Raw genomic sequence first — 23,308 nt, 5'->3', positions numbered from 1 at the left:
AAATAAAGTGGGAAAGAATATATATGTATAAAAATATTTATAGCAGCTAAATATTTTTAGCATCACTAAAAGGGTGTCCTATTGGGGAATAGCAAAATAAATTGTGGTACATGAATGTAATGGAATATTATTGAGCTATAAGACATGAAGCAAATAGTTTTGGAGAAACCTGGGAAGATACCCCTGAACTGATGCACATTGAAGTGAGCAGAGTTAGGAGAGTAGTCTCTACAGTGAGAAAAACAACTTTTAAAGGCTTTAGAACTCTGAATGCTACAATGCCACTCACCTCATGTCAGGTGATGAACTTAAAACACAGCAAGAGACATTCATTTCAAAACTTGGCTATCATGGGAACTGGTCTTGCTGGACAGTATGTACTGAAAGCATTTTATTTTGCTCATTGCTGAGATAGGGATGGGAATGGAGAGTGGCAGGGACACATGAAAAATTTAAAGAAAACAAAAGGAACTTGGGGTCCTCTAGAACCCTTGTCTTAGGGAATTTCCTCCATACTCCCAAGGATTCTCAGATGTATCTTTCCTCTGAAAATTTTTTATACTGTTACAGACTTTACAGAGGCAGAGTGGAAGAAAGAACACTGTTTCTATGACTTGGGGAAGTCAATTCTCTTCAGCAGGCTTGTTTGCTTCTCTGTTAGATGAGTGGGTTAGATTAAGTGATCTCAAAGTCATCTTCTGATTCCATGAAGCAAGCAGGATTTAAGGCACTCTTGCATCTCCTGCTGGACAGTGAAAAGGCATCAAAAATAACTTATTTTCAGAGCTGTTGATACTGCCCTCTCCCCCCTACCCCTGTTTCTGAAGCTCTCTCGTATGTGAGGGGAGAGATGTTTTTAAAGGACATCTTGGTTTATACCACACCACTTTTTGGTATCCCCCAGTACTTTATTTGGAGTCAAGTATGTTTTTCTCTAACTCAGCATGATTGATTTGAGTGTGTTTACCTTTGGTTAGCTGAGAAACTGGAGATCCAGATTCTTGCTTAGCAAGCACTGTTATGGATCTGCTTGTGCGGGTTGTCTTTATTGTGTCAGGCATTTAAAGACACGCTATGATCCCCATTTATAACGTGGTTTATCTAATGTGTTAGAGCTTGAAGGGAAGATACAAATTCCTCATTTCACAAAGAACTGAGTTCCAGAGACAGGAAGTCAAACGACTAGTAAGTGGCAAAGGCAGACCTTGAACTCAGACCTTATGACTCTATATCTGGTATTCTTTCTCATTCTTTTGGGGGAGGGGGGGTGGAGGTGCAGGAAATACTTCATTTCAGTCTTTTTTTTCTTTCTTAAGTCTGTGAAATGAAAGTTCCATCAATGAGTGACTTTCTTGCTGGCCTGGAGAACTCAGGGTGGTTGAGACATATTAAAACTATTATGGATGCTGGAATCTTCCTTGCAAAGGTAATTCTAAGTACATTTGTATACTCATTTCTTCTGTTGCTGACTGATTAGGGAAGCCTGACTTTTGCAAGTCAATTCATCTCTCTGTGGTTCCATACCGTTGGAATACTGCTTGCCTCAGTCAAACTGAGACATGTTAAAGACCTTAGCTGAAAAGGCCAAGGTTTTCCACTGCATCCAGGGCCATCTCTAGTTGTCCTGACCCAGACGACTCTGGAAGAGAAAGTGAGGTTGGTTACTTTCCATAGTCCTGCCTCGCTTAAATCCATTTCACTTGCATGTCATGGTATCACTTCCCTGATGTCATGGTCCTCTTCAAGAACAAAAGGCAAACAGCAAGAAGTACTACAGGATATAATCATGGTAAATTGTAAAGGGTTATAGACAGGTGAGTTTTTAGTATTTCTTCCTCTCTCCTTACCATTCTTCCTTTAGTGGAAATAAAGGAGAGGGATTTGGGACAAAGTTCTTCTGTCACTTTCATGAAAGCAGAATTTCTTTTTATGCTGAAGTAAGGTTTCAGATTTTTCATCAAGAACAAGTTATTCTCAGTGGGGTGTCTTTCTTTTTTGCTGCTTTGAATAACCAGGAGCAGTGGTTGCCACTCTCCTGATTCTGGTGTCTGAACTCAGCTTTATAACGTGGTCCTAGCGTTGCAAAGACAAAATGCAGCAGTGACACTTTTAAATAGCCTCGGGGACCACCCATGATTCCAGAGGACTCATGATGAAACCTACTGACCACTTCCTCATTGAGAGGTGAGAGATTCAGGGGCGTTTCTTTTTGAACATGGCCAATGAAGGAATCTGTTAGTGTGACTACGTGTATTTATAACAGAGCTTTTGTTTTTCTTGCTTTCTCAATGGGGGTGGGCAGTGGGGAGGAGACAGGAGGGAGAGAAGGTCGATCTTTGAAAAAAATTGTAATTTAAAGAATAAAGAGATAACATGAATGCATTGATCTATGTAACCTCAAAGCCCTCTTCCATCTCTAGAGCTAGGACATTCTTTTAATAATATGTCCAGAGAATCCAGTGTAGCCTTTTGGATGTCCAGGTTTCATCTCTCAACTACGTGACCAACCAACCCTCCCTTCTATGATGTCTGGAACAGAATTCAGTACCACCCCCCTTTTCCTCCTGGCCACCTCTCCCTTTTGGCCATATCTCTCCATTAGAATATAGGCTTGAGGGTTAGGACAGTTTTTGTTTTAAATTTGTATCTTTAGTGCTTAGCTCTGTCCTTGCCACATAATATGTGCTTAATAAATCCCTTTTCATCCATTAAAAACCATCCCGCTTCCTAATTTCTGGATTTCTTTTAATGATACCACCCAGATTCAGATTCATAGCTTTGAGTATCATCTGAGGTTCCTCTTACACACTTCAACCCATATATTTTATTCCTCTCTCTGCACCATCTCTCATGTACATCCCTTTTACTCACACAGCCAGCACTTTAATTTAAACCCTCATCGCTTGTCATGGAGGCCCTCTTTACTGGTCTCTGCTTCAAGTCTCTTCTCACTCCAGTTCATCCTCCATACAGTTGCAAAAGTGATTTTCCTGAGGTTCAGGTTAGGCCATTACTCCCTTACTTCAATGGTTCCCTGTTACCTATAGGATCCAAAATCAACTCTGGTTCAGCTTTTAAAGCTCTTCTCCACCTCTCACTTGTCTCACCTTTCCAGCCTAATTGCACGTTACTCTCCCATTCACTTTATGGTCCAGCAAAATTGGTTTCCTTGATGTTCTTCACATGTGACAGACATTCCGTCCATATTTCCCTACCTTTACATTGGCTTTCCTCTTTTTCTAGAAGGTATTCCTTACTCTAGGACAGCTAGCTGGTGTAGCGGAGAGAGCATTGGACCTGAAGTCAGGATGACTTGAATTCAAATCAGGCCTCAGATACTTACTATCTGTGTGACCCTGAGCAAGTCACTTCACCTTGTTTGCCTCAGTTTCCTCATCTGTAAAAATGAGCTGCAGAAGGAAATGACAAACCACTCCAGTATACTGGCCAAGAAAACCCAAGATGGGATCAGTTGGACATGACTGAATAGCAGCAATGATGAACTCCTTCCTCACCTTGACCTTTGGGAATTGATCCCTCCATTCACTTTAAGAATTAGCTGAAGTACCACCTTCACCATGAGTCTTTTCTTGGTTTCCTCCATTACTAGTACCTCCCCCCAGTGCTATCTTGTATCGGCTCCTATATGTGTTTTGTGTCTACTATCATCAGCTCATCTCCCCTGTTACAATGTAAAGTACTTGAAAGTAGGGACTGTTTCACTTTGTATCCCCCCCTCCCCACAAATACACACATCTAACATATTGCTAAGGCCATAGTGTTATTGATTGATTGACTTTGCACAAGTCAGCTCCCTTGAAATTCTTATAAGCACCATTCCTTTCCCTATTGCTGAAATCAGTATGCTGTGCAGAAGTTATCTGTGCTTCCTTTCCCCCACCCTCTTTGTTCCCTGCAGGTGGTGAAAGTGGAAAAAGCTAGCGTCTTGGTCCATTGCTCAGATGGCTGGGACCGCACAGCCCAAGTATGCTCTCTGGCTGGCATCCTTCTTGATCCATTTTATCGGACCTTGGAAGGGCTAATGGTAAGAAATCCCACATCTGTTTGTCAGGAAATCTAAGTTGACTCTTACCAAAGCAATCTACCCCTGGGGAGGTACTTCGGCTATGTTGTTATTTTTGATTCAGATCTCTGACTTCATCTGTTAGAAAGAATTCCCTCAAGTACGGATTGGCATCTTACCTGTAACATAAAGGTTTAGTGTGTGTCAGGGGAAAACTTGAACACAGATCCTCCTGACTCCAAGGATATTTGCTGTACAGTTATCCCTTCCACATCCCAAGGAGAAGGGGGATTTAGGGATGTGGCACTCCCCATGACCTGGAAAATCTGCATAAAACTTTGTGGCTCTCCCTTTGTACCAGAGAAGAAGTCTGACTTTTTTCTTTTCCTTTCACGGGCTATTTGCAGAACCTTATTGTATAATTTGGGTTAAGTATTTGATTATAGGCTCTGGGTTGTCTGCTGGTCTGTGGCTTCTGCAACCCCCCTCCCCCAAAATTCCCATGTAATTTCTTATGCTGACCTGCGATACAGCAAAGTTGAGATGGGGAAAGGAGAACTGTGTTACCTGGCCTCTCTTCAAAGTACTTAATGGTATGCTTCACCTTGACAAGTTACTTTCCTTTGTGAGACCTCAGTTTCCTTCTTTGTCTTCAGACCTGGAATACTCTGCTCATTTTGGATTTTTGGTTATCCTTGCTTTTTCTACATCAGGCACACCCAGCTAATGTGGTCTCTTTTTTACATTCTGAATCCCTTACCCATTACACAGCAGTTTTGTGCAGACACCCTCATGTAGAATGATATTTGGAGGGGTGTGGGAGCTATAGAAGATTTAGGGAAAGAGAGGTGGAGGCAGGTAATATGGCTTCCTGAGATGGAATATCAGTTCTTTCAATTTCAGGCAAATACAACTAGAGAACTTACATTTAACATACACAAGCATTTCATTGATTTCCAAAAACATGAAATCAAAACAGAAAAGCTTTGCTTATCCTTCAGTGGCTAGAGTGCTGGGCTGAGAATCAGGAAGATATGACTTCAGACACATATTAGCTATGTGACTATGGGGAAGTCACTTCACCTCTGTCTGCCTCAGTTTCCTCATTTGAAAAAAGGTGATAACAATAGCACCAGTCACCCAGGATTGTTGTGAAGATTAAATGAGACATTTTCAAAGTGCTTAGTACAGTGTCCAGAACACAGCAGGCGCTTAGTAAATGTGTATTCCCTTCATCTTTATTTTAAAAGGCATTTAAATATAATACTTTATAAAAATTATTTAATTTTTGGCATAAGCTCTCAACAGAAATATTGCTTTGGATTTTTGTTTTTTAAAGGTTCACTTTAATGTATTTATTGGAATAGCATTTAGTAATAACTTAAATGGCCTAGCCTACTATACTACAGGAGCCAAAAAAAACCCACACTGTACTTAATGCAGAATATTTTCTTTTGGAGGAATTTGAAATTTACAGGGAATATATTGAGCCCTTTAAATGAATTCCAAATAACTTAGTTATTGCTTGGAAAATTCATTTTATTCCCTCAGTAAGGTGGCTTCAGGTTATGAGAACTTCCTTGCAAAAAAGTCATGAATATTTAAGTCATGGTCAAGGCATCTTTTTACTCTCCTTGATGTTAACTCTTTTTTTCTTTTGGTATGAAATGTTAGGTCCTCATAGAAAGGGAATGGATCTCTATGGGCCACAAGTTCTCACAAAGGTAAAAAACATATGCATATTGTTGGAGGGGGGAGTTCAGTTAGTGTTGGTAATAAAATAAGAGCAGCCAGATCCTACATGAAGTTACCCCAACCAACCTAGTTTCTCAAGAATATAACTATTGCCAATTCTCGCAACCACCCATTGTTCCTTTGGAACTATTGGTTTCTTGTAGCCGTATTTCCCTTAATGTCAGATTTTCTTGCTGCCAGTTAAGGATTTTGGGCAAAGTAATGCTTGTATTATCAAAAACCTTCTAAGTTCTGGAGCAGCCGTAGCTTCAATTTGAATGTGGTATCTTTCCTTTTTAAGGATAAGTTGACCTTTGACTCCTTTTGAAGGAAGAAAATTGAGTGCAAATTTCTGTTGTCACTATTTGTTTCTCAAAGAAATTAATCAACAAATATTTATTTGCTTCCTACTGTGTACCTCATAGTACCTGTAGTTATCCCTTCCACATCATGGGGATTAAGGCATGGTACCCCCATAATTTGGAAAAATCTGAGTTAAATATTTTGGCCCTCCCTTCATATCAGAGAAGTATGAATTTTTTTATTTTTTTTTCATGGGGTGTTTACAATACCTTACTGTAAAGTTTGGGTTAAGTATGTGGTGAGAGTTTCCATGTCATCTGCTGGCCTTATCTGTGGCTTGCACAAAACTCCCCCCAAATTCTCATTTAATTTCTTATGCCAACCCGTGATATAGCAAAACAGTGATGGGGAAAGGTCATGATATGGAACATACTATGTACCATGTATGCTATGTTACAGGGAATTCAAAAGAATTGTGAGACATGACCCATGTCTCTTTGGCTGGCTTGATGTGATTCTTATTTATTTCAGCTGGATTTCTACTCTGTCACCATCTAGGTGGGTTAGTAACCATAGGTAGTGAAGTCCAGTCTTCTCTCCTGTGCCAAGGTATGATGTTGAACCTTATGACTCTCTTGCTTTTGTTTAAATTGCTAGATGTGGTCACCTCGATGGGGATCCCAAAGAAGTATCCCCTGTTTTCACTCAATTTTTGGATTGTATCTGGCAACTGATGGAGCAATTTCCCTGTGCTTTTGAATTTAACGAACTTTTCTTATTGGAGATCCATGATCATGTTTTCTCCTGTCAATTTGGAAACTTCATAGGAAACTGCCACAAGGAGCGTGAGGAGCTGAAGTGAGTTGGGGAAGGGGCTGATGTGTTGTCATCTGAGGCCCTTTTTTAAAAATTTATTTATTTTTAGTTTCCACAAGATTTCAAGTTCCAAATTTTCTCCCAGTCTCTTCCCTCTCCCCATCCCAAGACACTGTGCATTCTGATTACCACTTACCCCAGTCTGCCCTCCCTTCTATCACACCCCTCCCTTACCTTATCCCCATCTCCTCTATTTTCTTGTAGGGCAAGATAGATTTCTATACCCCATTGCTTGTATTTATTTCCTAGTTGCATGTAAAAACAATTTTTAACATTCATTTTTAAAACTGAGTTCCAGTTTCTCGCCCTCCCTCCCTCCCCACCATCCCCACTGAGAAGGCAGGCAATTCAATATAGGTTATACATGTGTAGTTATGTGAAAGAAGACTTACATAAAAGTCATGTTGTGAAAGACTAACTATATTTCCCTCCATCCTATCCTTCCCCCTCATTTATTCTATTCTCTCTTTAGACCTTGTCCCTCCCCAAAAGTATTTACTTCTAATTACCCCCTCCTCTAATTTGCCCTCCCTTCTGTCATCCCCCTCACACCCCACTGATTCCCTTCTCCCCTACTTTCCTGTAGTGTAAGATAGATTTTCATACCAAATTGAGTGTGCATCTTATTCCCTCCTTAAGCCAAATCTGATGAGAGTAAGCTTCACTTTTTCCCTCTTACTTCCCCCTTTTCCCCTCCATTGAAAAAGCTTCTTCTTGCCTCTTTTATGAGAGATAATTTGCCCCATTCTATTTCTCCCTTTCTCCTCCCAATATGTTCCTCTCTCACCCCTTAATTTTATGATTTTAGATATCATCCCTTCCTATTCAACTTACCCTGTGCCCTCTGTCAATATGTATATAATCCCTCCAACTACCCAAATACTGAGAAAAGTCTCAAGAGTTACAAATATGATCTTTCCATGTAGGAATTTAAACAGTTCAACTTTAACAAGTCCCTTATGCTTTCTATTTCCTGTCTACCTTTTCAAACTTCCCTTGATTCTTGTGTTTGAAAGTCAGATTTTCTATTCAGCTCTGGTCTTTTCATCAAGAATGCTTGAAAGTCCTCTATTTCATTGAATGACCATTTTTTTCCCTGAAGTATTATACTCAGTTTTGCTGGATAGGTGATTCTTGGTTTTAATTCTAGTTACTTTGACTTCTGGAATATCCTGTTCCAAGCCCTTTGATCCCTTAACGTAGGAGCTGCTAGGTCTTGTGTTATCCTGATAGTATTTCCACAATACTCAAATTGTTTCTTTCTGGTGGCTTGCAATATTTTCTCCTTGACTTGGGAACTCTGGAATTTGACTACAATATTCCTAGGAGTTTTTCTTTTTGGCTCTCTTTCAGGAAGTGATCAGTGAATTCTTTCAATATTTGTTTTACCCTCTGCGGTTTTCCTTGATAATTTCATGAAAGATGATGTCCAGGCTCTTTTTTCATCATGGCTTTCAGGTAGTCCCATAATTTTAAAATTTTCTCTCCTGGATCTGTTTTCCAGGTCAGTTGTTTTTCCAATGAGATATTTCACGTTGTCTTCTATTTTTTCATTCCTTTGCTTTTGTTTTATAATTTTTTGATTTTTCATAGTCATTAGCTTCCACCTGCTCCATTCTAATCTTTAAGGAATTATTCTCTTCAGTGAGCTTTTGAATCTCCTTTTCCATCTGGTGAGATCTGCTTTTTAGGCATTCTTCTCCTCAAAGGCTTTTTGGATTTCTTTTGCCATTTGGGTTAGTCTGTTTTTAAAGTGTTATTTTCTTCAGCATTTTTTTGGTTCTCCTTTAGTAAGCTATTGACTCGCTTACCACAATTTTCTTGCATCACTCTCATTTCTCTTCCCAATTTTTGCTGTGCTTCTCTTCCTTGATTTTCAAAATCCTTTTGAGCTCTTCCATGGCCTGAGAACAATTCATATTTTTCTTGGAGGCTTTTGATGGAGGAGCTTTAATTTTGTTTTCTTCTGTTTGCATGCTTTGGTCCTCCTTGTCATCAAAGTAAGATTCTATAATCTGATTCTTTTTCTGGTTTTTGCTCATTTCCCCAGCCATTCACTTGACTTTAAAGCTCTTTGTTGAGGTAGATCTCTGCTTCCACTGAGGGTTGGAGTGTACTGTCAACTGCTCGATTCTCCCACATTCTGTGGGCCTAGAGCTCCAGAAACAGTTGCTGTCTCTGCCCCTGCTGCTGCTGCTGTTGTGGCTGCTGTGGCTTCCTTAGTCTCCTCCCCCCTCTGCCACCCTGGGATTGGGGCTAGACCACTCCACTCTCCAGCACTGATCCCACAGGCTTTTTTCTAGTGACTTTTCAATTTGTCCTTGGTGTTTTGGGGTCCTGAAGTCTGGAAACTGCCACAGGTGTGGGATTCAGTCTCCCCAAGGCCTGCTTAGGTCTTGTCTGTGCCAGCACAGCCCACACTGGACTGGGAGTCCCTTTTTTTTAAATCAAATGGTGGCTGACTTTAGAGAAGGAGAGCCTGGGAGGTGCAGGGCAGAGGAAGGGTTTGGTAGCTGAGGACTGGTCTGCAGCCTGTTTACAAATCAAGCTGCTTCATCCCCACAGTGCACAGGGAGATATTGAGTAAATACTCTGAAGATGAAGAGTGATCAGAATGAGGAAGCTCAACAGCTAGACTATGGTATAGACTCTCCTCTCTCACTGGCTTTGTGGGTGATAATAGTAACAGCAAACCTGGGAAATAGGTCAGATGAGTAGCGTTCTCCCCATTTTACAGATGGAGAAGCAGAGGTTCAATAGCAAACTCACAAGCAACCCGCCTACTGCTTGTAAGGACTTGAGATTTTGTGTACATGTATAGCCCAATGGCAGAAGCACTGGTAGATTCCTCATCCCTATAGTGAATTTGATAGGACTCCACTAAGGCCTATTTTCATGTCCCATTGTGGTATGGAAGTCCAGGAAGTTGCAAACTTCCTCTCAGCAGCAGTCTGCCTTCCAAGGACCAGCCTTGTCATCATGGGACCAGCCACTTGGTGATGAATTCTTTTGCTATGGCAACCCATGAAACAAAGACAATTTTAAAATATCCCTTAGTCTGGATGTAAGGGCAATCTGACTGCAACATCTGTCACCCCATTGATCTCCAGGGTTGATTTGGTTGATCTGGCTGGCTAGGCAGGTGTCCCCTTGCTCCCTCACCCTTCCTTGTGTGTCCCTCCTAAAGCTGTTCCCTTGGTCAAAGAGAATGACCTTCCCCCATAGAGGCCTACCATTCTTCAGTCAAGGGTATATGAGCAGCTGTGCTCCCCTGCTGAAACAAACTCCCAAGGTCCATTTGTAGGAGAACATAGGGTAATCAAGCTTCCAAGACTCTGGACACATCCAAATGCTGTATATGGCAGTCTGCCTTCCTTTTAAAAAATATCCTTCTTTCCTATGCAACCAACAGTGATGGGGTGGTAGGAAAGGAAGTAGAGGATGCTAAAACTCACACAGGGTTAAATCATCTAGACACTTCAACTTAGCTGTTGATACCCTAAATGTGAGATCATTGCCTAATGACCAGCCAGTGGCCATCTAGTTGGAGTGAATTATGTTGATCTTGGCATTCTCTGTTAGCACTTAGGGTCTTTGGATCTTATGAATAACCCACACAGTTGACTCAGGGAACATCAGCAGCTGGCCTATATCCCTCCTTTTGTATCCACATAAAATCATTTATGAGAATAAGCTACTTGTGTATTGAGAGTATCTTTAATGAGACAGAACTGTCACAAATAATATTGCACGGTAGACACATATTAACCAGCATACAACTGACTGGTAGATTTAGAGACAGAATCTTGTTGTCTTTATTGTTCATTAGCTCTTCAAAGAGAAAGTTGAAAGGTGGTGCAGTGGATAGAACACTGCACTAGAGTCAGGAGGATCTGAGTTCAAATCTGATCTCAGATGCTTGCCACTTACTAGCTGTGTAACCTTAGGAAAGTCACTTAGCCCCAAATGCCTTGCCTTCCCCCCTCCTAAAGAGAGAGAGAGAGAGAGGGAGGGAGGGAGGAAGAGAAGGGAGAGAGAGAGAGAGAGAGAGAGAGAGAGAGAGAGAGAGAGAGAGAGAGAGAGAGAGAGAGAGAGATAGATGATTCACTAGAGTGAAATGCACCCTTATAGCTCTCCTCCAACAAGGTGGCTCCCTTCTGTATGTCAAAATTAGTGAGGACTCCTTGAGAGGCATAACAACAAAAAGACCTTGTTTGACTTTTTAGACATTAATATCAGATGAGGTATAAAAGAAAAGAATTTAAACAGGTTTCCCACCCCTGAAACTAACCAAAGGTGTTTGCCACAGTCTTGGAGGAGATCTGACCCAGAGCTCAAGTTGAAAAGGGATTGCCTATCCATGATAAGTTCCTCCAAATGCTCCTCTTCCTGGATGACACCCTGGAATACTGCCACGGCTCTTTACTGAGATTTATAACCTCTCAGCTAAGTGTCTATGCAAAAAGACCCCAGTGGGTGAAGCTGCTCATCTAGGCTCTGGATTATGGATCACATTCAAGAGACTCTGCAATGGTCCATGGATTGGTACCACCAACACAATGTCATCTGGAAACAATATGTATTGTGGGCAAGTACTACAGAAATACAGAGGAGGAGAGCAGCAGGCTGAATTGGCTTTGGAAACTTGCAGAGTTCATTTAATGACCTCATGTGTCTCTTTGAAATGACATTCTTTCTTTGTTCTACTGGTGGCAGTATTTGGCCGCAAGTCACTGTAGGCGCCTTCAAATTGTAAAACTCCTCTTTGGCCTTGAAAACCCATGACGATGTGGATCTAATCTTTCTTTCCAGGCACATTTACTCTTCCTGCCAAGTTGACCTGCTGCTGTTTACTATACATCAGAAGTATCAAATTTCTGGCCCTTGTGGCTGAATCAGATTAAAATGTAGTAGGGAAATATTTAACAAAATAAATACAAGTACAATAAGACATAGATAATTATGTTTTTTCTTATTCACTCTGCAGTCCGTGGGAATTAGCTTCTCTTTGACACCATTATTTTTATACGTGATATCCCATCACCCATCTTTGTGCCTTGGCCTACAATGTCCCCCATGCCTGGAACACTCTTAAAACCCTTCATTCTTCTCAAGGTTCAGATCCGATACCATCTGTGACAAAAAGTCTTTACCGATCATCCTTGTTGTTGGCATCTCTGCCAAAGAAATTACTTTGTATGCATCTTATATTTACTTATCTTTGTACACGTTGTATCTTCCAAGATAAAGATAAGCTCCTTGAGGACAAAGAAGGCCATTTTTTTTTTCTTGCACAGTATCTGGCTATATACTAGGTGCTTGTTGAATTAAATTGACATTAAAATTAGTATCCCCCAGGGGGTACAAAGTGGGTGTGCAGAGGCGCCAGGAGAGATGGGGCAGTGGATACCATTAAAGAAATGTAAGGTCAAAAAATAAGATAGGCTGGTCATTTGGCAGGAACAAGGATACTGATATCTCTTCAACACCAAGAGGGATCAAGGAAGGGGCCCCCAAGGCATTGTGGGAAACCCCAGAGTGAACCTATGGGAGGACTCGGAGACATTGAGAGGCACAGATGGGTTGGTAGTGGGCTTCACTGGAGGCAATATCCACATCAATTACAAGACCTCCCTTGGAATATTTGGGAGGGAATATTTTCGACAGAGAATCTCAAGCTTAGAGTGTTTTAATGACTTGTCCCAAGCTGCATGGCCAGTAAGTCCCAGAGCTGGGCACTTTGACAATATCTGTCATAAATAAGCCTTTCCATCCACAACATCTCTCACCTCTTTTCCATGTCTGCCCTCACCCATCCCTCTACTTGAGTTGTATCACTTCTTACAAAAACTTGGTTGGTTCACAGGTTCACAGGTTCAATTGGACTTTGTTGCTTTTGTTTTTAAACAGAGTCTTTGAGAGGACCCATTCTTTGTGGCCTTTCCTGTTACAGAAGAAAACTGAGTTTAGGAATCCACTGTACAAGGGCATTGGTGCTTATGGGGTACTGCATCCCAACACTTTACCATTCAGCTTCCAGTAAGTTCCTAAGCTGCGTTTCTTCTGTTCTCCTTTCAGAGTAGGAGGAGTAAAGATGAGGTTTTGCTAGTTTCCAGCTTTCCCCTAGTTCCACCTTGCCAGAGAGTTGGAAAAGATAAACAAGGAGCTAAAAAACATGGAGGATAGCTCCACGTGGCACTGGAGGATAGCCCCATGTGGTGATGGAGGATGGCCTTACATGGTGGTGAGGATAGTTCCATATAGGTAGAGGATAGCCCCATGTGGTGGTAAATATCTGGAACCCCTGCCTGGGGAGAAGTTGAAGCTGGTGGAGACCTGAGCTATAGGCAGCTAAGCTGCCCCAAGACATAAACAGGGTAGATCAAAGCTTCTGTGCCAAGAAGCAGTGGAATTGGTCCCTGAATGGGCAGCCTGGACAAAATAGGGAGGTCCATTTCCAAAGAAATTTCAAAAAAAGGAAAATATATGGAAATTGACTCTTTTGGTCCATAAGTCAACCATATCAAGAAACAGAACTCAGAGACCATATTGAGAATCTTACTGCTGGCAGATTGGTCTAAATGCTCATACTTTCCACTAAAGAACCATAAGAATCTACAGATACTTCTAACTTATCTGTGCCACATTAGCCATGGCTAATGGAAATCAATTAAGGGAAGCTAGGTGGTGCAGTGGATAGAGCACTGGGCTTGAAGCTGGAAAGGCCTGAGTTCAGATCAGGACTAAGACTTGCTATGACCCCGGGCAAGTCATTCAACCCCTATTTACCTCAGGTCCTCATCCATAAAATGGGGAAATGCTGGAGAAAGAAATGACAAACCATTCTAGTACCTTTGCCAAGAAAACCCCGTGGACAAAAGTCCATGAGGTCACGTAGAATCGGACACAGCTATACAACTGAACAAATGTAAATCCACATATATACTTTTAGCCTTGAAAGTAATTTTAATTACACAGACATTTATTTAAGAACTACTGTGTTTGCAGGGTGTTATGAATGGATATGACCAAGGATAGTCTTCAAGGAGATAACTGTTAGATACAGGCAGAAGTACAGAAGGTGAAGGAGAGATCTATGCAGAGTGTTTTGAAACATTTGAGGTAGAAAGATAGAGATAGGAAAGTATGAGAACAAATGAGCTCTTGCTCTTAGAGAATGTAGCCCTTGAGAGTTGAACCTTAAAGAGGGAGGGAAGGACATCAGCAGACAGAAATGGAGGACCAGGAGCCCAATCTAGGAATGGAGGCAACATGAGCAAAGATAGGAATGTGGGAGGGAGTGGGATAAGACAGAAGGATGATGAGGGATACAGTTGGCCAGAACATAGAGTACGTAAAGGAGGAGATATGTGGCTGGAGAGATAGGACAGGGCTAGATTGTAGAGGACCTTGAATTCCAGAGCAATGAAACACTTACTTTGTTCAGTAGGCTATGGAGAACCACTGAGGTTTTATGAGTAGAGGATTAACACAGTCATATTGGCACATATGGAAAATTGCTTAGACTTTGATGTAGACAATGGATTAGATGCAGGAATGGGGAATCTGCAGCCTGGAGGCCTCTTGTGGCCTTCTAGGTCCTTGGGTAGGGCCTTTTGACAGAGTCCAAGTTTGATTATTAAGGGGATTTGTTCTGTGAAGTTTGGATTTGGTCAGAGGGTCACATTTGAGGACCCAGAGGGCCATATGTGACCCTGAGGCCACAGGTTCCCTATCCCAGAGGTAGGAAGCCTTATCTTTCTGCCTCTAGTAATTTCAACCTCTCCACTTAGCCCAGCCTCTTAGCAGAGTAGCCAAATGGCCTGATCGGAGGTCTTCTCATTGTACCTGCTCCCCCTGGGGTATGATTAGCTGCTTAATGCACTTCATGGAAATGCCCAGACTTTGAAACAGCCTAGATAGCAGATAAAAGAAGAGAAGCAAAGGACCTGGATTCTCTACTACCTATTTCTCTACTTTAACTCAGAATTAGTTATGTTTAAAAGTAATGCATACTTCACTGTTGTGTATTCATGATAGCAGTATTGGTTCTTGAGCAAACCTTGTCACAAACACTTTAATTATATAGTACCCTCTTTGTTTTGCACCTCTCGAACATAATCATCACATACTATTGGATATTAGAGTTGTGTTAATCCTATTCTTCTGCTAAGCCATAAGTACTAGGAAGTTTGAGACTGTCTGATCTAAATTTTATATTTTCCCCAGTGCCTAGGATAGTCTTCTGCAAATGGTCAGTACTTAATTAATGTTTACTGAGACACAATCATCCTGGAAAGCCATTGGGAATTATGCTTTTTAAAAAAGTCACCAAAAGGTATATAGCCTTCGACCCAGAGATTCTGTTGCTGGGCATATAAAATCTGGTTCATATTTGGGGTCTCCCCAAACTCTGAGTGCAGTTTGAAGCTTTTAAAACTTTACAAACCTTAATCTTTGGGTGCACATAGCAACACTTTGTGGAAGCAAAGAATTGGAAGCAAAATAGAACCCTGTTGGTCAGGGAAATGGATGAATGAATTGTGATGAGAGAGAGAGGAAATAAGCATTCATGAAGTGCCTGCCGTGTGCCGGGTACTACACTCAGTCTCATGTGATCCTTATAACAACCCTGTGAGGTAGGTATTATTATAATCTTCATTTACAGTTAAGGAAACTGAGGCAGACAAGTAACTTGGCCAGGGTCTCACACAACTAGTAAGTATTTGAGTCTGGATTTGAAGTTGAGGCTTTTTGACTCCATACCCAGTGTTTTATCCGATATACCACCTAGCTGCTTTATGGTACCTATATGTAATAGAATATTATCGTGCCATTAGAAATGAAGAATTTGGAGAAACTTGTAAAAATTTCTAGGCATTAATACAAATTAGGGTTTAAATTAATTAGGGTTTAAAAAAGCAAATTCAAGAAAATATGCACTCTGATGTTTAAAAAGTTCAAGAGACATAATTTATGGGTAATTTAATCACTTTGTTACTAATGCCAACATATTTATTAATAAAAGGATGGCCATTTGACTGTTTCTCTTACACCAAAGACCCCTCATGACAATGGGCTCACAGTTTATACATTCTGTTGGTGTTCTTGACGGTGGCAATCAACTCTGATTGGCTAGCAATTAATGAGAAAATGAATATTACAATGAGAGGCTGGGCTGTGTTACAATGAGGATCTTGGGAACTGGATCACCAAAATCTTTGTCAAAGACACAACAATTTCCATATCCCCTGTTTGACATAAGGGAGAATCAACATTTTCCCAGACCTGTCTGAGTAAATGCAGTGAGCAAGAATGCCCTCATTAGCCTAAATTTAGAAGATCTTTTATTGTCTTTGATTAGATCTCAGCCATCCTGGCCGGGTAAGTCTTCGAGAAAGATTTCCCACACTGGTTAATTTCTGGATGAAGTAGAAAAGGGGAAAACATTCGTCCTAATTCAGTAATTAGTTTTTAATACAAGAGATAAATCATCATTTCTCTCAGCACCATGACTGTAACAATATTGGTTGGTTGGTTGGCATCCTTTGTCTCGAAGAGGACTAGAATGGCATCATTATGTTGGAGTCAAGGTGCAAATTGCAACAACGTAAAGAGAAAAGCAAAGCAAACCCTAAATGTTGTGACAGCCCTGGAGAAGAGGTGAGAAAATGCACCTCCCTCCATTACAGAGATGAGGGACCATGGGTGTGGAGTGCTGCACTCACTCTCATAAACAGTCTGTGCATTTGTTTCATTTTTTTCCCCTTTTTATAAGGAATGGCTTGCAGGGTAGGAGAAAGGGAAGGAAGAATCTATTCAGAGTGAATATGATATAAAAACAAAAGGCATCAGTAAAAATATTTTCAAACAGAAGTGTTCATTGAATGAAATATTTTTTTCTCCTGGAAATATCTTGTGTCCTAACTATGGTGAAGACTTTGTTGAAAAACCTTCCTTTTCACTTTTGTTTGGGACCTTCCTCAGTGATGTTTTGGGTGGGTGGAAGTTGATATTTGAGAGAAGGTGAGTGACCTTCTATCCCAGTATGACTGGCTGCTCTAATTCCTTTTCTTGTGTTTTTGAAGGTTCTGGTGTGGAATGTACCATCGTTTTGACAAAGGGATGCACCCCAAGCAAAACATGCTGGACTATCTCCTCCATCTTCTGAATCGGCAAGTGAAGATGGAGGAGGACATGACACACTTAGAGACTGTGAGTTTCTGGGGGCCCTCCAAAGATAAGGGCTCTTTTCCTTTCTCAGTTAGCATGGCCAGCCCAGCTCCAAAGTTGCTCCCTCAATTTAAGTTGGTCCGTGTGGGAAATTCAACCTGCCTGCTGGGTTCACCTTTTTGTGCAAAATTTTAAGTGGCTTTAGGTATTGCATCCAAGTTCATATCAGTTACGGCCTCTTAGAATGCTATAGGGAGAAATGTAAAGTCCCACACTTGGGTTCCGAAAATTAACTGAACAAGTGGAGGAGGAGGGAGCCATGGCTCAGTGCCAGTCCATGTGACAAAGGCTAGAGGGTTTTAATGGACACTAAGCTCAGTATGAGTTACGTAGGCAACTTGGCAGCCCCAAAAGCTGATTTTGTCCTAGCCTATTCTAATAATAGCAGTATGGTGTCCAGAATAAAGAAGCTGCCTCCTCCTGCCCCAGAGTCAGATGTAGAAATACAGTTGTCCATTCCACATTATGGAGGTTAAGGGCATAGTACCCCCATTATCTGCATAAAACTTTTTAGCGCTCCTTTCATACCAGAGAAGAAATCTGAATTTTTTTCTTTTTCTTTTATGGGGTATTTACAATACCTTATTGTAAAGTTTGGATTAAGGATGTGGTCATAGGCTCTGGGTCATCTGCTGGCCTTTCCATGTCATCTGCGGCTTCCACAAAACTCCCCCCAAATTCCTATTTGATTTCTTATGCCAACCTGTGATATATCAAGTCATGATGTGGAAGGGTTAGCTGTACAAGGATAATACCTGAGAGGGAGTAATCACAAGCTTAAAGGAGAGGCTATTCCTTCTGCTTTCTCCCTTTCTGAGCAAGTCACATCTAGAATATTGCATCCAGGTCTGAACACTATTTTTAGAAAGGTTGACAAGCTAGAGAATGTCCTAAAGTAGGCAATGTCTAAGGATGGTTGAAAGATCTTAACACTTGATATGAAGATAATTGAAATAGGACTATTGTATGAAAATTATAGGAAGGTTTCAGCTCAGCATAAGGAAAACCTTTTAGTTATTAGATGATTCCCTAAGGAAAATGGGGTTCCTTAGGAATTAGGGAGTTCACCATGACTGCAGATGGTCAAGTACGACCTCAAGGTCACATGTGACCTTGGGTATGGTCTTTTGACTGCATCCAAGTTTTACAGAACAAATCTTTTTGGGTTCAGTCAAAGGGCCACATTTGAGGACCTAGAGAGCCACATATGGACTCGAGGCTGCAGGTTCCCCACCCCTGGCTAGCCTAAAGTCATGAGTGATATTAATAAGGTAGCAATGTACCCACCCTACAGATAGGGAGTGAGTCCAGTCTTAAAACTTTGCTGGTTTAAGGCATTCCCTGATGGGGAAATTCTCTGTACTTTCTCTTCAACTTAGAGTCTTAGAGATTTACCTAGAGCACTAAGAAATTAAGTGACTTGTCCAGGTTCATTCAAAGCCAGATCTGTCTCCATAACTCTGTATTACCTCTCTGTCCTACTTCACTGATTAAAGTTGTAAAATTGTTATCATTTACTATGAGGAAAATCTCAAAAGATGTGCCTTTTCCAGTCCTTCCCATGTTAATCATTAACTGATATTTGAAAGCTTTTACTAACAATAACAGATTTTAAAAGTTGGAAATCTGTACTAAATGATCAATTTTAAAAGATCTCTTTAGAAAATGTAGCATTTGATGAGCTACCAAGAGGGAGAATAGGCTCAAATGGAGGGTGTGTGTGAAAGGGAGAAGGGGGGGTGGTGAGAAAGACCCTTGTGAAAGAGAATTCTTCATCAGGGTCTGCTCTTTGTCCTCTATGAGGGAATCAGCTCTATTCAAGTAAGGCACTGCATTTCTGCTCATTATGACTGGTCAAGTAGCTGTTTTTGTTCTAAAAATTAAATGTATCCTGAACACATCAGATCCTAGTTCCTCTCAGCTTTTGGATATATTGCTGGGAGTGGAAAGAAACAAAACAAAACACCAATAACTTGTTCTCCAGAGCTTGGGGGAAAGATGACTTGAAACTCGAAGATATTGACTCCCCCCTACACACACACACACACACACACACACACACACACACACACACACACATACACACACACACACACACACACACATACACACACACACACACACATACACACACACACACACATACACACACACACACACCCTCTACTGTCCTGAGATTCAGGACATTAGAACTAGTTCAAGGCAGAATTTGGAAAGAGGGAGATTTTTCCCTCCTTCTCCCTCCCCCTTTTCCCCAGCATCCCTTGTGCCATTTCAATGGCTCCCTGCTAAGTCTTATTAAAGCTTCTTTGTCCTGTCCTGTTCCCATGGAGCCTTGAGGCGTGACTGGCTTGCTAATACCATCGTAATTCACTTCAACTTGTGGCAGTGCATTAATGTATTTCCCCACCTTGGCGCCAGGCTGCTTTATGTATTTATTTATTTTTCATTTCATTCATTTAGCAACTTTTTTTTATTTTAACATTCTTCTTTTTTTATAATTTGAGTTCTGAATTCGCTCCCTTCCCAGGCTGTGTTTTAAAAGAGTATTCTAGGGTAAAGTGTCTTATCCCAAAGGACTGGATCTCTATGGATGGGAATTTGAAGACCTTTGGCAGCAGAGATGTTTGGGGGGAGGGGACATGGATTCAAAGCAAGTACCAGTGAGGAAAATTGTTCGTGCACCTGCCTGTGCTGTTTGGTTTCTTCTCATGTTTCACAGTTCCTTCTCTCTCTTTCTCCCCTCCCCCACCATTCTCTGTTGCTAATATAGAAGCTGCCAGGCCTCAGTGTTCTCTCCCTGGAAGATACTTGTATTCAGCCTCAGACTGAAAGTGCCTTGAGTCAGCCTCTGAAAAATCTACCGCCTGATATTCCACAGAGCTGTGAACAGCTGCCACCTACCCTGCTCTCCTATGGCAGCCTAAGAGGGGAAGGAGATGCACTCCCTGATCTGGCCCCACAGAAAAATCAGTCTGTGTTCACCTCAAGCCAGCCGCCCAGCTCTGCAAATAGAGACCAGTATCAAGAAGAAAAGCATTAGGGGTACGGTGAAGTAGATAGAACAATATAGTAAAACCTCCCCAACTAATCTTTGCCCCTCCACCTGAAGTCATCCACCTAACTAGGCAGGATATTCCTTTTAAGGACCTGTATGGAGTCCAGAGAAGGAATCTCCACCCATTACTCCCTGCAGATGAAGTGATCCATGTGTACATGCTAAGCTATGGGAGATAGAGATGATGAAGAAAATGTGTCATTGTGTTAGAATGGGAGTTTTGCTCAGAAATTCCATCTTTGCCCCCAAACCCTACAGAAAAAAAAACCTAGCTCTTTCTACCACTCTCTATTTGATCCCCTTCCTTCTCCATCCTCATCGACTTATCCTAGAATAGATGGAGTCATTGGAGATTAATGCAACAGATCAATACAATAAAATCGTTCTAATTGTTTAAAAATGGAGAATGAGAGATTTGAATTCTAGGATATTTGATCGGAAAATATCACTTTGAATGACACATAAAAATAATGCACAGCAAGAACTCATACTTCTCCCAGCACTTGCTTAATGAATGGAGGGGACTCATAGGTATTAATTCCTAGTTACCTTTTTAGCCTGAATGGGAATAGATGGGCTTTAGAGGCATCAGAAAATACCTAGAAAAAGATCTCATATTCCCCCTCCCCCAATCCTATATAGCATTCATTTGCTTAACAGCTTCCTTTCTCCAGAATAATACAAAGAAGTTTCACTTCAGTGACAAAAAAAATCTCAAAATGCAAAGAGATCTCAGAAGTCATTCAGTCCATCCTCACCAGGAATCCCCTCTTCCCCATTACTAGTAAGGAGTCAATGTAGCCTCTGCTTGAGGACCTCCAGTCTTTAAAGGATGAGAGTCTATTAAGGAGCAGGGAAACTTATCTCTGTATGGTCCTCATTATTGCTAGGAGGGTCTGCTTTACATTAAAGCCCAAATCTGCTTCCTTATTACTGAGCTCTGTTACTTATCACAGTTCAGTCTTCTGGGTCCAAGAAGAGCAAGTCCAATCTCCCCTTTTCATGGCAGTTCTACTGCAACGTGAGGCCTGTCATCATAACTCCTCCTCCTCCAGCTCCCCAGTCTTCTCCATGATGAAGATCCCTTATCCCTTCTCTAGCCAGGACACCCTATTCGAGAGACATTCCAGGAGCTTGTCAATATGCAAGCCAAACTAAGTAATCCTTAATTCCAAATGAGTGAAATCAGAATTATTGAAGTTTTCCTTCAACCTCTTTGGTTGGGGGTAGGGAGACTGAAAATGTCATTGCTTTGAAAATGTCAATGGCTTGCCCACTCATCTAAGGTTCCTCAATATATAATCGCATCAGAGGAAAGGTCACGTCCTATGCCCCTTTTTCCTTTTGGATCCAATCCCTTATTTTCTATGTTCCAGAAAGTTTTATTATGACAAAAGTCCTTGGTTTTTTCCCTCTTGTCCTCTCATCCTTGTTTTCTTCTTGAATGGAACTGAAAAATCAAAATTGGCATATGTAAATTTTTGGATACACGTGGAGAAGAAACTCCTTTTTGAAAGTCTGAAAACTTTAGAAATGTCTCCAGTCCCAGAGCATGCCTAAGACTTCTGGAAAGGATCTGTGCTAGAACTCCTTTTGAGGAGCAATGGGGAAAGAGAGAGACAGAGAGAGCCCAGAACATACTCTTCTGGAATCACATTTGAGCCCAAGGAGGCTATGGCCTGAGGAAGAGTTGTCTCTGAAAACTAAACGAAGCAGATACAAATAAAATTGTTTCATCTGATTGAGCCATCTAATTTCCCCTATCTCCCTGCCCCTTTCATTCTTTTCAGTGTTTGTTTAGCTAGAGGATGCCATTGGCTTGTAGGTCTCAATAGGAGAGACTGACCAGGATGGGCCCTGGATGTTTTTTTCCTTAACTCTAGTCTGTTAGTGTTGACAACTTCCTTTTAGGAAAGGGATTCTAATTTCTTGATTTTTATTTTTGAATTTGACAAGCATTTATAAAGCATCAGTTGTGTACCACGCACAAAGACAAAAAATAGTCCTAGCTGTAAAGGTACTTAAATCCCATATATGCCATTAGCCTTCTGACTTGCTTCCTGAGCTAGTTTCATTCAGAAGCTGCAATTTTCCCTTTTACTCCCTATTGCAGTCCCACCTTCTGGAAAGGGAACCCCTCATTTGGGAGTTCAAAGTCACAGGAGTGCCCTAGCAGCAAAGAATCAATTCATCTTTACCAAGAAATAAAACAAGTCCCTTGAGGCTGAGGGGTGGGGAAAGGGAAAGTGTGACCCTGTAACTCTCTTTGCAGAAGCTGTGACTGTGAATCCAGGCACTGTTCCACCAAACCTCCTAATCTGTGAGAAGACCCAAGGATACACTCAACAGGAATTACCCATGACCACTCCCTGGAAATTTGATTTTATTTATTTTTTAAGGTTATCTTGTTTTTATTGATATTTTTCTTCTCTATCACATTTATTTTTGAATTTGTTCCTCCCACTTCCCCTACCCAAGAAGTCATCCTTTGTAACAAGGATTTTTAAAAAGAAAGGAAAAAAAGCTGTTAAGTAAAATTAATCTGTGCCTCAACTGTGTTTGACAATGCAGGTGATATTTGTTCTGCATCCATAGTCCTCCACTTCTTCAATTTAGGGAGGCATCTGTCTTCAGGACAAAGCTTGGTCATTATAATCATACAAGGCTCAATTTCCATTTTTTCCTTCTTTCCATATATTTTATTTACTTACAGTGAAATCAGAGACTTGGACAGCGGTCTCTTAATTCATCTCTTCCTCCTTCCTTTCTCCTGATTCCTTCAATTTCCCCTTAAATCTTTCACCTTTTGGGGCCTTTTTTCCCCTTGATGAGTCCTCTTTCTTTAACCCCACAATTCAGTCTTTTTTTCTCTTGACAATAGGTTAAAAACATCCGAAAACTATTTCTTAGTGTTTTCTTGATAATTGTACTATTTTCCTTATGTTCCTATTGCTTGCACTTTTTGTAAGTCAAATAATCAGCTCTCCTTTATGGTTTCTGTTTTGTTTAATTTTTTCAAGAATGCCCCAAATGGCTTTTGTTGTTGTTGGCTCTATCTTTTTTCGCTGATAATTGTTTAG

The 23,308-nt window shown here is 41.0% G+C and overlaps 1 protein-coding gene across 7 annotated transcripts in view; it reads left to right on the top strand.

Annotated features, from left to right (window-relative positions):
• Window positions 1-23,308, top strand: part of MTMR8 (myotubularin related protein 8) — a 70,868-nt gene that overhangs the window by 28,063 nt on the left and 19,497 nt on the right. For 3 of the 7 annotated variants that reach the window (XM_072626723.1, XM_072626726.1, XM_072626727.1), the window contains 8 exons: window positions 1,317-1,426; window positions 3,920-4,045; window positions 5,699-5,748; window positions 6,719-6,919; window positions 12,848-12,976; window positions 17,026-17,152; window positions 19,944-20,215; window positions 22,501-22,781. In XM_072626723.1, coding sequence (XP_072482824.1) covers window positions 1,317-1,426; window positions 3,920-4,045; window positions 5,699-5,748; window positions 6,719-6,919; window positions 12,848-12,976; window positions 17,026-17,152; window positions 19,944-20,213 — 1,013 coding nt within the window. In that variant the 3' untranslated portion in view covers window positions 20,214-20,215; window positions 22,501-22,781. Of the gene's footprint in view, window positions 1-1,316; window positions 1,427-3,919; window positions 4,046-5,698; window positions 5,749-6,718; window positions 6,920-12,847; window positions 12,977-17,025; window positions 17,153-19,943; window positions 20,629-22,500; window positions 22,782-23,308 lie in introns of those variants that run through there. The other 4 variants (XM_072626729.1, XM_072626725.1, XM_072626724.1 and 1 more) reach the window with 2 other exon arrangements.

This window comes from Notamacropus eugenii, chromosome X, assembly GCF_028372415.1.
Source record: "Notamacropus eugenii isolate mMacEug1 chromosome X, mMacEug1.pri_v2, whole genome shotgun sequence".
Lineage (NCBI taxonomy): Eukaryota > Metazoa > Chordata > Mammalia > Diprotodontia > Macropodidae > Notamacropus > Notamacropus eugenii.
The sequence above is the reverse complement of the archived record's forward strand: the minus strand, read 5'-3'. Positions and strand labels throughout refer to the sequence as shown.